At 36.7% G+C, this 15,334-nt stretch overlaps 1 protein-coding gene across 2 annotated transcripts in view; it reads left to right on the forward strand.

Annotated features, from left to right (window-relative positions):
• TTC39C (tetratricopeptide repeat domain 39C) overlaps positions 1-15,334 on the forward strand; it is a 38,851-nt gene that overhangs the window by 7,695 nt on the left and 15,822 nt on the right. The window contains exons 2-6 of one of the 2 annotated variants that reach the window (XM_014936925.1): positions 5,102-5,150; positions 6,655-6,783; positions 7,937-8,054; positions 11,436-11,790; positions 13,091-13,259. In XM_014936925.1, coding sequence (XP_014792411.1) covers positions 5,102-5,150; positions 6,655-6,783; positions 7,937-8,054; positions 11,436-11,790; positions 13,091-13,259 — 820 coding nt within the window. The remainder of the gene's footprint in view (positions 1-5,101; positions 5,151-6,654; positions 6,784-7,936; positions 8,055-11,435; positions 11,791-13,090; positions 13,260-15,334) is intronic. The other variant, XM_014936926.1, reaches the window with a different exon arrangement.

Genomic DNA, 15,334 nt, shown 5'->3' on the forward strand with positions numbered 1-15,334 from the left:
ATTGAGAGGAGCAATGTCTCATAACACTAGTTTCTGTACCTGGAAAAAAGGTCGTCTTCAGTGCTCTTAAGTTTATGACTTAAGTTTAGTTATGCATACTTGCTTTACTGATGTGTACAAGCTTTTACTATGGTATCTTGTAGAAATGGTGTTAATAGCACAGTTTCTGGTAATAAGGGTATCTTCTGAGTCCTAGTTTGATAGGTGAGGAGCAAACAGTATTTTAGAAAATATGTCTGGAGACTGAATTTTTCTTCATCTTTGACCTAATTAAAAGTCTTGAGATTTTTTCACTGAATTTCACTGAACTTTTAGAGTTGGAAGGGACCATAGAGATCATCTAGTCCAACTCCCCTGCTGAAGCAGGATTACCTAGAGCATGTTACTCAGGACTGTATCCAGGCGGGTCTTGAGAATCTCCAAAGAAGGGGACTCCACAACCTCCCTGGGCAGCCTGTTCCAGGGCTCTGTCACCCTCACCGTGAAGAATTTTTTTCTCTTATTTGAGTGGAACCTCTTATGTTCCAACTTGTGCCCGTTGCCCCTCATCCTCTCACTGGCAACCACTGAAAAGAGTCTGGCTCCCTCCTCCTTCAACCCACCCTTTAGATACTTACAAGCATTGATAAGGTCTCCCCTCAGCCTTCTCTTCTCCAGACTAAAGAGTCCCAGCTCTCTCAGCCTTTCTTCGTAAGGAAGATGCTCCAATCCTTGAATCATCTTTGTTGGACTCTTTCTAGTAGTTCCCTGTCCCTCTTGAATTGAGGAGCCCAGAACTAGATGCAGTATTCCGGTTGTGGCCTCACCAGTGCAGAGTAGAGGGGGAGAATGACTTCCCTCGACCTACTGGCCACACTCCACCCTTTATTTACTTAATGGTGGGTATTGCTTCAAAGTAGCGAGGACAACTTGGGTAGAGCAGTGTCCCAACATTCATTTGTGTTCAGTTCCGTAACTGCTGTCAACATCAATGTGGCCACTGGTTTGCTGTTAGTATTTTCTCAAGTGCCTCCTTATTTTTTTTTGTATCTTAACAACTTTTTGGAATCTGTCAAAAGATGTAAAATGATGTCTGATGCTGAAGGTCACTTATAAGGAGCTTGAGCCGGGGGTTGTTTTCATGGAATTGTGCTTTTCTCAGAAACTTACTGTCATCATTTGTCATGCCTTAGTGTTTACTGGGATAGTACTGTGTCATTGCAAACTTTTTTTGTATGTCTTGAGGAAAAGATAAACCTAAGCAGTTAAAGAATTTATCAGTCAACATAATATTCGCAAAGATTGAGCACTAAGCAGGATGGTTGTATAAAATGGATTTTAAACACTGAAATTACTTTAACAAATGATCTTCCATAAAGCTGCAACTATAGTCTCTACCCATTGACCACGCAGGAATGTGGTAGTGTTCCTTATTTTGCTTAGTGATGACACAAACTCTGTGCGAGGAGCTCCTGCAGTAAAATTTTCATGTTTTGATTGCCAAACCCCATGGTCTCACCAGAAGCATCTCCCAGACGTAGTATAATATTATGCATCGTGTTTTCTTGCTTCGGGGTCCTTATGTGCTACAGCCCATATGTGCTGTAATGACAATGCTTTTTATAGACTGAGTGACTGAAGCTTAAAAAGGACTAATCTGCAACATTTGAACTCATGTATTCCAGCAGTTATAATCTCGGAGTAGGATGGTATGGTTCTTCAGTTTTTGTCTCATCTTTAATCATGGTGGAAGAACGGTGAGCTGCGAGTGTCAGAGTGCAAGTGGGGAAGCAGTTTTGAAAGATGAGTATTTATGTGGGGAAGAAACTCAGTTTTACTTGGACAAATGTATGTTAAAATTCTTAGACAAATTTTCATCACTTGTCATAAGCGCTTCAATATCCTTTGTGATCTTGAAGAGCTGTTGGCTCTCAACTGTTGAATGTTCAAATACTATGCACAAGTTAGCGCATATATATATATATGCATGCTGTTCGATTCTCAACTACATTCCTGTTTATTCAGTTTTAGAGGTTTGACTCCCTTGATTCCTAAACGTGGCTGTTATTCAAGTTGCTTTGTTTGAAAATACTGTTCCCATAGAGAAGGAATCAGTTTACCTCTAAAGCTGATGTATTTCCTTTTCTTTATTTCATTTATTTATTTAAAGCTTCAGTAACTATTTCTGCAACAGGAGGATCTTTTTTATAAATTCATAGAAAATTAAAAATAGTCTAGAACTTTAAATGTTTTCATATGCAACACTTTTACTATATATTCTAAAATTCTACAATACTTAATTTGTATTTTTTTTGCTGATAAAACTCGTATCTTTCTTGCCAATTCCTAGGAAATGCCTGGACGCCGCTTTCTTCTGAGAGCTAACTGCATATGTCACTGAGCTTATTTGATTTGCTTACGCGTGTTTCAAAGGGAAAGAAACACCTCAAAATCTTGGTCTTGTTGTCCAAAGTTTCAATAAGAGTGTAATACTTAATCAGTTTTACAAGTAAATTTTTTTACAGCTGTCCAGATGGTGAAATTTTAGTTATTCCATTAAAATAATTTGTTTGAATCCATTCCTGGTAGTGAATTAAATTTTCAGTGTAGATGAAAACTTTGAATATTCAATAAGTGCATTTTAAAAATCTTACTGAAAAGTGCAATCCTATTAACTATTTCTTATGTCATGCATTTCTGTTTTTCTGGTTATATTCAAAGACTGTTGTTGGCTACATTTGTTGTGATGGGGCTACAAAGATGATTAGGGGCCTAGAACATCTCTCTTACGGGGAAAGGCTGAGGGACTTGGGTCTTTTTAGTCTGGAGAAGAGAAGGCTTAGTGGGGGATCTGATCAACACCTGTAAATACTTAAAGGATGGGTGTCAGGAGGATGGGGCCAGTCTTTTTTCAGTGGTGCCCAGTGACAGGACAAGAAGAAATGGCCACAAACTTGAACATAAAAAGTTCCACCTAAACATGAGAAGGAACTTCTTTACTTTGAGGGTGACAGAGCCCTGGAACAGGCTGCCCAGAGAGGTGGTGGACTCTCCTTCTCTGGAGACATTCAAAACCTGCTGGACATGTTCCTGTGTAACCTGCTCTAGGTGGACCTGCTTTGGCAGGAGAGTTGGACTAGATGATCCCCAGAGGTCCCTTCCAACCCTGTATCATTCCATGATTCTGTGAGTTCTTTTAATTCATTCTGATAAACAATCTTTCTCTGACAATTCTCTGTTCTGAATTGACTTCAGTATGAAAGATAGATTATTTAGAGTTGCCTACTGGCTTTGCCTCCCTGGAACTGCTTTTTCTCTGTGTAGGTAGATCTAGGAAAGCTGAAAAATGAAGCATTTTATTTATTTTTCAGCTTTCTTGAAAGTATGATATAAGTACAACTTTGTACAAAAAGGCATAAATGTAAAAATTGCTTGTGCTGATCTGTTCTGCAGTTTTTGATGATGCAGTAGGTGTGACCTTGAAATGTATGGTGGAGGTTACGTGCTGTAGAGCAGGGTGATAAGACTGGCTGCTGAATGGGTCCCGTGTGCCTCGTGGGTTGAGAAGTGGATGATGAGGAAGCGCTGTGCCCTCTGCAGCAAGAGGTACTGCTGGAAGTGCCAGCTGCAGCAAGTATAACCCATGTAGCTGATTGCTGCTGCTCTGGGTAACGCAGCTGTTGGTACGGAACAGTCCAGGTACTGAATAGCAGAGGCATTTACTGGCAACTGCTGACAGAGGGGGAAATACCTGACCTGTTTTTCATTTTAAAAAATACTGATAAAATGTAGCAAGTTATGTCAATCTTACGTTCATATGTGTATCCAGAATTGAGCAATGTAAATAAAATGGGAAGGTTTTTCTGTTCTAACTTGCTTTGTTTGTCTTCCCTGTTTTTTTTCTTTGTTTCTTATTTATGTCCTTGCTTTTAGATATTTATGCTAAATCTGAAAGTGAGAGGGGGGAAATAGATGACTACCTTTTTTTTTTTTTTTTTTTTTTTACATCTCTTGTATTATAATACAATTTTACTACTGGAAATTTGTGTTGTAATAATATATTATTGTCTCGGTGTTTTTCAAGTGCGTCTCTATTTTAAAACTGCTTCAAGCTGATGCTTGCCAAATTAAGTTGGAAACAGCATAAGTACTGTGCTACAGCAATGTAGGTACCTGTAGCATAAATGTTACCTCTTCTTAAATCCTGAAAGTCAGTGTTTGTGTATTTTTTTTTTTTAAGTGCTATATATATTTTATCCTTACTCCAGTAGTGATATTTTTACAGGGACATATAACCTGTCAGCTGACAGCTGAACAGTGTGGATCCGTGGTACTGCTGACATGCTGAATTTTTTTTTTTCTTTTTTTAAATGCCTTCTATGTGCCATTATTGGAGCCTTGTGGTCTGTGTGACTACAATAGTCCAGAAGCTTGAAGCCTGTCCCATATATTACCAGGATTTTGGCTGCCTACATTTTTTGATCTAGCAGTTGATTTCACCCTATTGGAATATCCCTACAAACAGAATAGGTGAAACATCTTAAAACTGTTCCGTGTAGTGTAGTAAGATACGGATATTGGTCTTGATACAAAGCGGCTATAAAATCATAGACCTTGTTACAACTCTTTATTTCCAACAACTTATGTTATGTGGCATATGCATTCTTCTAAAATCTGGGTAGATTAATTTAAATTCGTAGGAACAGGGAGAAGTGGGAATCTCTTAATGGAACCAGTTAACGCTTATCTGCTAGGTCAAAATTGTAGTGATAGATCATAAAGAGTAGTGGTGGTTTTTAGTTTTCTGAAGCTCTTAAGTTTGTTGGTTTTTTTACCTTCACTGAATATATTTTGATGGCAGTGCTTTCTACTACAAAATATCTGCAGCTTAATGCTTGAAAAAACATTTTTTTAAAAAATATGCATTCAAGTAAAGATGATACATTTTTTAGCTTTCTATTTCTGTTATATCTTGTAGAATGATATAACATTTGTTTGTAATGTGATACAAAACCCCCTATATTTATTTACAGTTATATAAGCTAAAATCAAGAAATGCAGTATTTGTTTGCAGGTAGGAAACCAGTGCAAATAAAGTAACTGTATTTTGTTTTCTTTACAGAAACCACAGCCCATTAATGAGCTTTGGAGCCAGTTTTGTCAGTTTTTTGGTGAGTAGATGAGAGTAGAGAGTATACATCTCTTCTCTTGTGGTTAGTGTTTGTATGTGCACGTGTGTGTTCATAGCAGTGGATACTTAAATTTGTTTCTTTTTACGAGACTTAATTTTTTCAAAGTTTTAGGTTAAATGTAGCTAGAAGACAAGTCATTATGTTATATAAAACTTTGTTTACTCATGTGGTTTAAGTAGAAAGTGAAGGCCCTGATACAGTTTCTCAAATGTATGAAATATTTATGTGTTCCATTACAAGAGCCATAATAAAGCCCTCTCTTAAATAAGCAGTAGAGGTATTATTAAAATAATACTCATAAATGCTGTTTTCCTGATAGTTTTTGCTACTGAAAATTTCTTCATACGGCTGGGTGAAAGTTGTTAATTCTATCCATTCACATTGCTTCCTTTTTGAATATATGAAAACTGAGAATATTGACTGACAAAAGTGCCATAATGAGCAAGTTAGGTCTGGTAAATGCTGCTCTTCTTTTTTATATATTAAAATGAGAATATCTTGTATAAAAACTGAGCAGGTGTATTAGAAAATGTTTGGATCTTGTTTTTTAGACTATCCTTATTCTAACTTCACTGCCTAATCTTAGAGTGCACCAAAAATTATCTATGCTAATACTCTTCTTAAAGATAAAATTTATTATAATATGCCAGAAATAGCAAAGTTGTAAATTAAATTAATTTGAATTGTCTAGGGCCTGTAGACTATGCAATATGGAAAAATATATTGGTTAGGAAAACTCCTGGGGCATATGCTTGCTTTTAAGTCACTGGAGAGGAGGAAGAAAAGAGGCAGAATCTCTCGGGCTTGCTTATCTCAATTGATGCACTGAACCAGTATAACATCACAGTGCAGCATCAGTGGATCTTGAAAATATCTTGCTTAGCTACTGTTCTAAACATAGCAGCAGCACTTTGTGTGCCTGTGTCATTCAGACCTTTCGTTTAATAAAGCATCAAGAAAAGAAGTTACTTGTCCTGGAATTCTTTCTAAATTGGTTCAGCGGTAGTTGAAGTTGGGTGCATTTTTTTTTCCTTCCTACATATGTAGGAATTGTGGTTATTATTTGACAAATGCAATAGCTCGTAGTTATTACTGACTTTGGAGGCCTGTTATTTATGTGGATGAATTAAACAAAAAGCATTATCTGCACAGATGCAAATTGTGCCTTACATAACAGTAATTGAAAATTAATTTTTATAAATTTTTCTTCCACTAATGTAACGTGACAGTGCATTTGGTTGTTAAGACAAGGGGGTAAGACTTAGTATGTTTCTATTTGTCTTGAAATTTTGGTTAAGTACTCTCAAGCCTCTAGCTTGATGTTTCCATATAGAAGTATGTGTACTGATCCTGTGTGTATTAATAAGTTTGAAGAAAAAAATTAAGTTTTATTGTCAAGTTTTAATGAAAACTGTTTCTCCTGTAGTTTTTGTAGATATAAAAATATTTGTGATTTTTATCATGCAAATCTGTTTTTTGCTAGAATGCCATGATGACATTTGAAGAAGAGAAAATGCAGCTGGCGTGTGATGACTTAAAGGCTACAGAGAAACTTTGTGAAAGTGAAGAAGCTGGGGTTATAGAAACAATCAAGAATAAAATTAAAAAGAATGTAAGAACATTATTTATAAAATACAGAATTATGTATTGGACAAATATTTCTGGAAACTTCCTTTCTATCCTCTTTGCAATTTGAAAAAATTATTTTTGATATGTGAAGAGCAGTTAAGATTAATAATTTAGAAAATTGGTCAAATATTTTGCTTAGCTTTCCTAAATATCATGAAATACTCAGTGTCAGGTAATTCATCTTCTAAAGCAGCAGGCCATGTTGATGTTAGAATTACTTTCTGAGCACCTCAAATCGGTGACCTACTAAAATTATTCTAGGAAGCTTGTCTGCCTAATTCAGGCTAACTTTAGTTCATATGTGCTCTAGTAATGTTCAAAAGTTGTGAGATTGAGGCTGCATAGTGCTGTGTGCCAGGCGTATTCCTAGGGAATTTTCCTTCCATTTTTAGATTTTTAATTCTATATAATGAAGGAAGAATAAAACATGCAGATTGAGAACTAGTTAAAGTAGTAGTGTAGAAACATCAAGTGCCCTGCCTAGTGTGACATAGCAGATCTACAACAGAAAAAGAAGCCATTTTTCTTCAATATTTAGTTTACTTGATAAAAATTGTTGAACCGGACGTACTTAACTCTCTGCTCTTGAGGCATTATTTTCCCTGCCACTTTCCCTGCCCCCTTTCTGTGCTCTTTCATCTAACGTCTTTTAGTTACATGTCTGATGTATTTTTTAATAATTATTTGTAGAATCTTAAGAAAAATATTTGATAGCATGTATGTAAGGGTCATATACCCCTTTCTGTGCTCTTTCATCTAACGTCTTTTAGTTACATGTCTGATGTATTTTTTAATAATTATTTGTAGAATCTTAAGATCCCTGCCCCCTTTCTGTGCTCTTTCATCTAACGTCTTTTAGTTACATGTCTGATGTATTTTTTAATAATTATTTGTAGAATCTTAAGAAAAATATTTGATAGCATGTATGTAAGGTTTCCCTGTTTATTAGGTAGGAGCTTGCTTAATGAGCTATCAAAGACTTTTAGCATAGTTTTGTGCTTCAAAATGCTGAGGTAATTTAGTAGCAATGCTACCACTTGTAGTTAATTTTGGATTTTTTATTTATCATGTTTAGACCAGTATTCTGTATTATCTTTGTTAATGTTTTTCTGTGCTCTGTGTTTGTATATTCCAAGCAGGTTGATGGACGAAAATCCACTCTATCCATGATAGATCGTCTACAAAGACAAATAATTGTAGCAGACTGTCAAGTCTACTTGGCTGTGCTCTCGTTTGTAAAACAAGAGTTATCAGGTGTGCTGTGGCTTTAATGTTTAGATATATTTTTTGCATGATATCTTTTTAATAAAGCATGATCATAAAGTGTCTATATGACTGTCAGTAAAGATGATTGTTTTGTAAGGAAGAGTACAGTTCCATTTGAAACATTTCAAGATTGGTACACTTGCAGACATATTGTTCTACTTCTGCGTAGGTAGGAGTATCATAAAATGGATTGCTAGAGATTACAGCTTTCCACTTTTCTCATACCAGTAATCGTATTAAACTGATTCTCCTTAGGTAGTTTGGAATACTTCGCGTGTTCCCATAGAGACATTTGGGGAATTGGTATTAAGATGGGTAGCATCTGTGTGCTTTGTATGGCCTGCAAGATAAAAGAGGCTCTAAATCCAAGCCACTGGGAAAATCTAACATCCCATATGTATTATGTTCATGACAACTCAGGGAGACAACAAGCTGCCAGTGAAAGTAATTTTAAATGAACTGTGTTGAAGATGGAACTGCTGAATCAGTTCTTATTATCCGGTCACCAAAGTGTGTCCTTGCATGCCAAAGAGGTTAATCCTGTCATGTTGAATACAAACATCCCCGTCTCAGCTGCAAAGCTGTTTCTAATGCTCTCTTGCATTCCTGGGTCTCTTGCATAATCTTAAAACATGCCTTCATCCATGAGTCTATAGAAAATGTGGTCAAGGTCATATACAAAGTGCACGTGTTCCCAAGTTCTTACCAAATCAATAAAGACCAAGAGATGACAGTCAGACCAGATTATCCATGAAAACTGTGCTGATCAAATGAAAGGAATCAGGGAAATAACGTTCAGATTACTTAAAATAAGGCTAAGATCTTCAGTCAAGGCCATAATGTTTTCTGTGATGTGCAGACTTGGTTTGTTCCAAGCCATGACATAAGAAAGCCTTGAGTTCTAGGCAGCAGAAATTCAGGGGGTATTTCTGTCTGTTGTGTATGTAAGTGCTGCAGAAAAGTTGTTTTTTCTTTTTTACTGTTTCTGATGCAGTTCTGGGTTTTCATTTGTGGGGTTTTTTTTCCTCCTGAAGTTTTTTTTCTTATTTCAGTATGTATTCTGCAGCTGCGTAACTGGGTTGGATGCTGTAACTGAGGGTGGTGTCTGTTCTTTTTCTCTCTTGTCTGCTGCTCAGAGACCTGAAGTGGGTAGTGGAGTACTGCAGAACACGCAGTATGTTTGGGTTACTCTTCTGAGTAAAACATATACCTGAAATCTTTACTTAAAATTTCAAGCAGTTAAATGCCACCTAATGCAAGTTGCTGATATTGCTGAACTGTTGGATTAATTATTTCAGTTTTTTCAGTATATTATCTTTCTGATGATGTATAAACATCTTTTGTTTTTATTGTGTTTCTGTAGAGAAGTAGCAACCAGATTATTGAAATGAGTACAATTTAAAAAAAAACAAACCTTCAGAGGCAGACAAATATTTCTGATCAGTGGATGGGTGAAAAATTTCTTCTGTTTTTGTTCCTGGAACAGTTTGACAAGAAGCATATGATGACACGCAAGCTGCTTTCTCATATGCCTAACACATTTTAGATTTTTCTTTTCCACCCTCATGGATGTATTGCAAATAGTTTCATCATAAAGTTAGTAACACAGCAACTTATATTAGCTTCCCACAGCAATATTGAGCTACCTTTTCTTGATATTTGCCACTGTTTTCATGGGTCTGACTACTTTCAGAAGTTCATGCTGGAAAACAGCTCAGTGATGGGGCTTGGTTTAATTTTTATGTTTAAAAAGTCAGAAATTCATTATTTTAATTCGTTAGGTAGTTTTATCTTAGTATATCAAATCTAGTAGGGTTATGCTGTGTTAGTGAACTGTTAATGACTGCACACTTAAGGAAGTAAAACCTAAAACTATACTTTTATTTTCCACACCATATCCTTTCCATTTGATTCATGCATCAGAACACAGGAGTTAGCTATTAGCAGAAACATTATCTGTAGGCTAAGTAAAATGTGGGTTCTTCCTTATTTGTCTGCTGTATTGCTATGCATAGTTGTATGAGCGTTCATCTTGTGGTGAACCACAAAACTTTTAAAATATTCTGTGCAGCCAAAAAGTGACCTAATTGCTTAGAATTGAAGTAATGTTAGTCTTGTAATGCAGCTGAATCACGGCAGGGGTTTGCATTTTTTATTATAACGCTTTAGTACGGAACTCAAGGTAGAGGATTAATTTTTTTAATACTTAAAGTTCATTTTGACAGAATCCTTCTGTCGCAACTGAGAATGCGAATTTTGCAGTCTCTCTCAGTGAGATTTCTTATGACTATCAAATTAGCTTCATCCCTTCTTTGTGGTTTGGTATAAATAGTGTTTTCATTTTCTTTGACACACCCCACCTGTTATGATCTAATTCTGGCATCAGTTACAACACTGATCTCTGGAAAACTTGGTAAAATCTGTTAAGAACACTGCTGTTATAACCATGCTTTTATTTTCTTTCATTTTTAGTTAAATCCTTTGTCACTGCAGTTCCTAACTCCCTGACAAAATGCTGATATCTGCTTTTACAATTAACGTGTACAAATGTATTCTGTGGGGTTTGGTGGTTTTTTTTCTGTTTACCACTTGTCATTATCCAAGGATGTGCTGTAACCAAGACAAGGACTGTGTAAATAGGCAAATTGGACATCTTCATCTTTTGGTGTCATGCATTCCTGTCCCCTCCTGTGAAGAGTGTAATGAGACTGCGAATTCTCTCATTCTCAACTGAGAAAGCTCAAGACCAGATTTTTAGGGAAACTTGGGTACCCGTCTTGCCTTTAAAAAGTTAGGCAACTGAAAAATGTTGTAGAACCATAAAATGTATGCTGCTTTTTTCCTAGGATTTTTTTTCCTACTTATAAGGTGCTGTGCTCATATGAAGGGCAGGGAAATAATGGTGTTGGAAATCTTATTATCTAACCCAAAGGAAGGGGTTTTGTTAGTATTTTTGCCTCAACTATCTTTTAACATCATTTGGAGTTAAGAAGTGTAATCTCTTCTTTGAATTTTGATTCTCTCTGTTTGCTAGGCAGCCATTTCATCTCCACTCTACAGTGGAGCAGAATCCAGCATAAAGTTATTTAATTTCTGTATTTCTTCCTGACAGTTGTGTTGCTGTATAGCTGTAGGGAAGTCCTTTTGTGTTGCATCCTGTTTTAAAGTCTCTGGTTAAAAAGCACTTAAGTTTGTAGTGCTCATTATGAAAGACCTCTTTGAGACGACAGTAGCTATTACAAAATCCTTTATACAATAAGTTAATGCAAATAAAGAAAGCATGCTAGGATTTGCAAAATAGCACTTACTACTTACTATGTTACACTTCTGAAATATGTCATCGAAATATATTTTTTTCTTGATTTTTAGCATACATAAAAGGTGGGTGGATACTCCGAAAAGCCTGGAAAATTTACAATAAGTGCTATACGGACATTAATACACTTCAGGAAATATATCAGAAGAAAACAACTCAGGAATCCTTGACTTCTGATGCTGCAAATGATAATCATATTGCTGCAGAAGGTGTAACGGAGGATTCGCTAAACAGACTGAAAGGTGCTGTTAGCTTTGGATATGGACTTTTTCATCTTTGCATATCCATGGTGCCCCCAAACCTGCTCAAAATCATCAACCTGCTGGGTTTTCCTGGAGACCGCCTACAGGGGCTTTCCTCACTGATGTATGCAAGTGAAAGTAAGGACATGAAGGCCCCTTTAGCTACGTGAGTAGCTATATTGAAATGCTTTGGTAGATAACTTAGTACTAAAAGTAAGTAACTGGAAAAAAAGTCAAAACCAAAAAGTCATGTTGCTTTAAAGGAAACAACAGCAGGTAAAATAAACTTGTAGATTGTTGTTTAACATGCCATGATTTAGTAAATTTGTCGCTAACTAGTGTATGAGATCTCTCTGCTGTTAGTTATTTATATGTATTTGGGGTTTGTGTCAGTATTTTGCTGTATTCTTCAGTACCTCTAATGTCTAGTAATTTATATGCCAGCAGAGTAAATAAAAGCACTCCCTGAAGGCTGAGTAAATTTACCTGAGTATATTCTCCACTATGGAAAGCATACTATTTTGTATGAGTCATTGATATCACTTAGCTATATATCTTACTATTAGCCAAAGATATTTTCCAGTTTAATTTTAGCATCTGAGTAAAATGGGTTGTTCCGTGCAATCTTTTTAGAGGAGTATTTTTTGTGTACTCTTTGTCCCAAGCCTTCGTATTGCATTCAGGTCTATTTATCAGCTGAAGGGTTAGCCAGACCTAATTTAAACTGCCCTCATAAATGGGTTTATTATTCCATTATCTCCAAATTAATGCTTCTCTTGCTGGACCTTCTGCAGGTACCATCAGATTTCATGTTTGAAAGACTGACAGCAGAGCTAAAGCCTCTTCTGCTTGAGGAAAAGAATTGTATTTATGATTGGTTAAGAGAATTTAAGATTAAATGTTTCTGTTTACTTGTTCTTTCTCCTTTCTGGGGAAGGAAGGTGGTATTTTGGGGGGTGTTTCCTCCTTCAGATGGTCTTGGCAATCTTGGTGCTCTGCCCTTGTTTCCAGCAGCAATGTAGGTCATGTTGGTGTCTGCCCTTCTGAACACCGGATGTATTTCTTTGTGACATCGATTTCAAGTGTGATTTCAAATTTTGTTGCTGGTTTTGTTTGTTGGATTGGAGTTTTTTCCCCCTCTGAAGAACATTTTGTTTTCAAAGTTTTCCTGTGGGCTTTTCTTTTTAAAATCTACAAAGTTCTAAAGGCTCAACTGCTTTGATGCTGTGAACTTGATTGTTACATTGCCTCTGGGTAATGTGTACTGAACTGTATGCCCAGGTGCAGTTTATGAGTACATTGATGTATGGCAGTAGTATTGTGTTTGTTTTAAAGCTAGGCTGTATAAGAAAAGATTCGTATCTTTCTTTGTCTTTCTGAATCGTTTAAAAAATTTGCCTGTGTAGAATGTTATCCTTAAATTTCTGTTTACGAGCTGTAATCCTTTTTACTCATATTTCTTTCAGATTAGCTCTGTTGTGGTACCACACAGTTGTTCGTCCCTTTTTTGCCCTTGATGGCAGCGATAATAAGGCAGGGTTGAAAGAGGCAAAAGAAATTCTTGCAAAAAAAGAATCTGCTTATCCAAATTCCTCTCTGTTCATGTTCTTCAAGGGAAGGATACAGCGATTAGAGGTACTACATATTTTCTTCCTTTTGACTGATTTCTCCCCCTCTTCCCCCGCCCTGCAGCCTTTCTTATTTTATGTTTTTCTGATGTGAATGAACTGTGCAAGCTTCAGCAAATTATGCCTAAAGATATAGATACATGGAAATATAAATAAGAAGAAAGGATTAATTCCTTCCTATTTTCAAGTTCACATGCCAAACCTGCTCTGCCACTACTTCAATCTGAATTACTGGCGCTTTAAGATTCTTTTTCAGCTACTTGGTACATTTGGAGCTCTATGCTAAAAGGAAGTGCTTTTGGTCACTCATGAATTTCTTGTGGTATAAATAGCTATTTCAGTTCTGCTTGTCAAGCTAAAATCTGAGTATTATCTGCTGAGTACATAGCATTTATCTTCCCCTTTTCATTTTATGCATTGTTCATATACAGCTAATTCTCTGCACCAGTTTTTCCTCAAATAACTGCTTTTGCTTTTAAGATGTCAAACCAGGACGTTTTCTGTTGCCAAGGGTGAGCTCTGACCCAAGCAGAAATGTATTCACCAAAGATGTGTTTGTGAGTGCTGCCGCAGAGCGTTAATTCCAACACTGCAGCAGCCTCGTGGTTTATGGCTGAGTTACTCTTTAAGAATCTGTGATAACACAAGATGGTGATGAGCACTTCAAACTGCTCAGCTCCCGGCTGCTGCTCTTATCAGAATATTTCCAGAGCAATTACATTAACAAGAAAACCCAACGCAAAAGCACCAACCCAGAACGTTCAAACCCTTCATCTCAACATCACAATTACAAGAGCTAATCCAGATCTTAACATCAGTGGCCATTCTTTGCTGGGGTTTGCAGTTAACTCTCTCAAATGCAATGTAATATTTTGAGGGAGGTAGCAACAGGAGCAGAATAGCGGGGCACACTTTTGTGGCCTGTCATACTTTGCAGGCATATTCTTGCATGGGGTTCGGATGTTGGTTTTCTTCTTTTGCTGTCTTTCTGAAAACAAGTGCATTTGGGAAATTGCACTGTGACAGGCAAGATGGGGAAGTCTTTAGGAAGTATTGCTGTTTTCTGAGTGGAAAAGATTTTACTGGTCATTGTTCAGTTATATGCATCTTCCATTCTTGTGGTAAAAAAACAAATTTGTTAGGAAAAAGCTACAAAGTGAATTTAAGTACAGTAAAAAAATGTAAATACATTGATTGCCAGAGTATGACTTCATATTTGGAACTTTTTATCATGTTTACTGTTTATTGTAAATTCAACTATTATTGAATGTTCTGACTTAAAAGGGAAGCTAGAGCAAAATTGTAAACATAGCTGTCAATAAACTGAGTATCTGTTTCTACGTGTAAATACAGAGGGTAGGTTTGGGGTGAGCATCGGTTTTGTATCGTCTGTCCCTTTCTGGCATACTGTTATGTTTCAAAGCATGTGTTTCTTTACCTGTTATCATAGAGTATCTGTGCATTAAAAGATGCTGTGTATAAACACCAAAATTTAGCTCCAAGCTAAAGTTCGTGCCAGACTGTGCGGCCATGTTAATGAAGTTAGTTAGCTGAGGCTGGCCGAATGCTGTGCATTAGGCTATGTAGCCATACCCTTAGTCAGCAGAAAGCTTATTGGATGCCAACATGAATTAAATGTCCATATGCAGGTATTTGTTTGCATGAGAGCTTTTCCATTCAGGAGCCTGTTTTTTGTTTATTTGGGGGGTTTGGATTTTTTTTGTTTTGCTGGTTGGCTTTTTGTTTGTTTGTTAGTTTTGGTGTGTTGACTGGTGGCAGTTGCCCAGGGAGCTGCACTGGGTTTCTGCACAGTACACTGGTAGTTACACATGTCCCAGGTCTGGGGCTTTGGCCGTATTGTACATTCTGAACGAGAAGTGCACATATACACTTAGATTGCAAACTAATATGCTGAGTAGTAATTTCCACCTCATCTCCAAGGGGCCTGAATGGAGCTCCTGCAAAGCTATGAAGGGCTTATATGGCTTTCCTTGATATTGTTAATACACAGGTAGGCTTAAATTTTTTCTGCCAGGCACGGGAATATTATTTTGAGATGCCTTAGTGAAATTGGTAAGTCTC

The sequence above is a fragment of the Calidris pugnax genome, unplaced genomic scaffold, assembly GCF_001431845.1.
Source record: "Calidris pugnax isolate Ruff unplaced genomic scaffold, ASM143184v1 scaffold51, whole genome shotgun sequence".
In the NCBI taxonomy this organism is placed as follows: domain Eukaryota; kingdom Metazoa; phylum Chordata; class Aves; order Charadriiformes; family Scolopacidae; genus Calidris; species Calidris pugnax.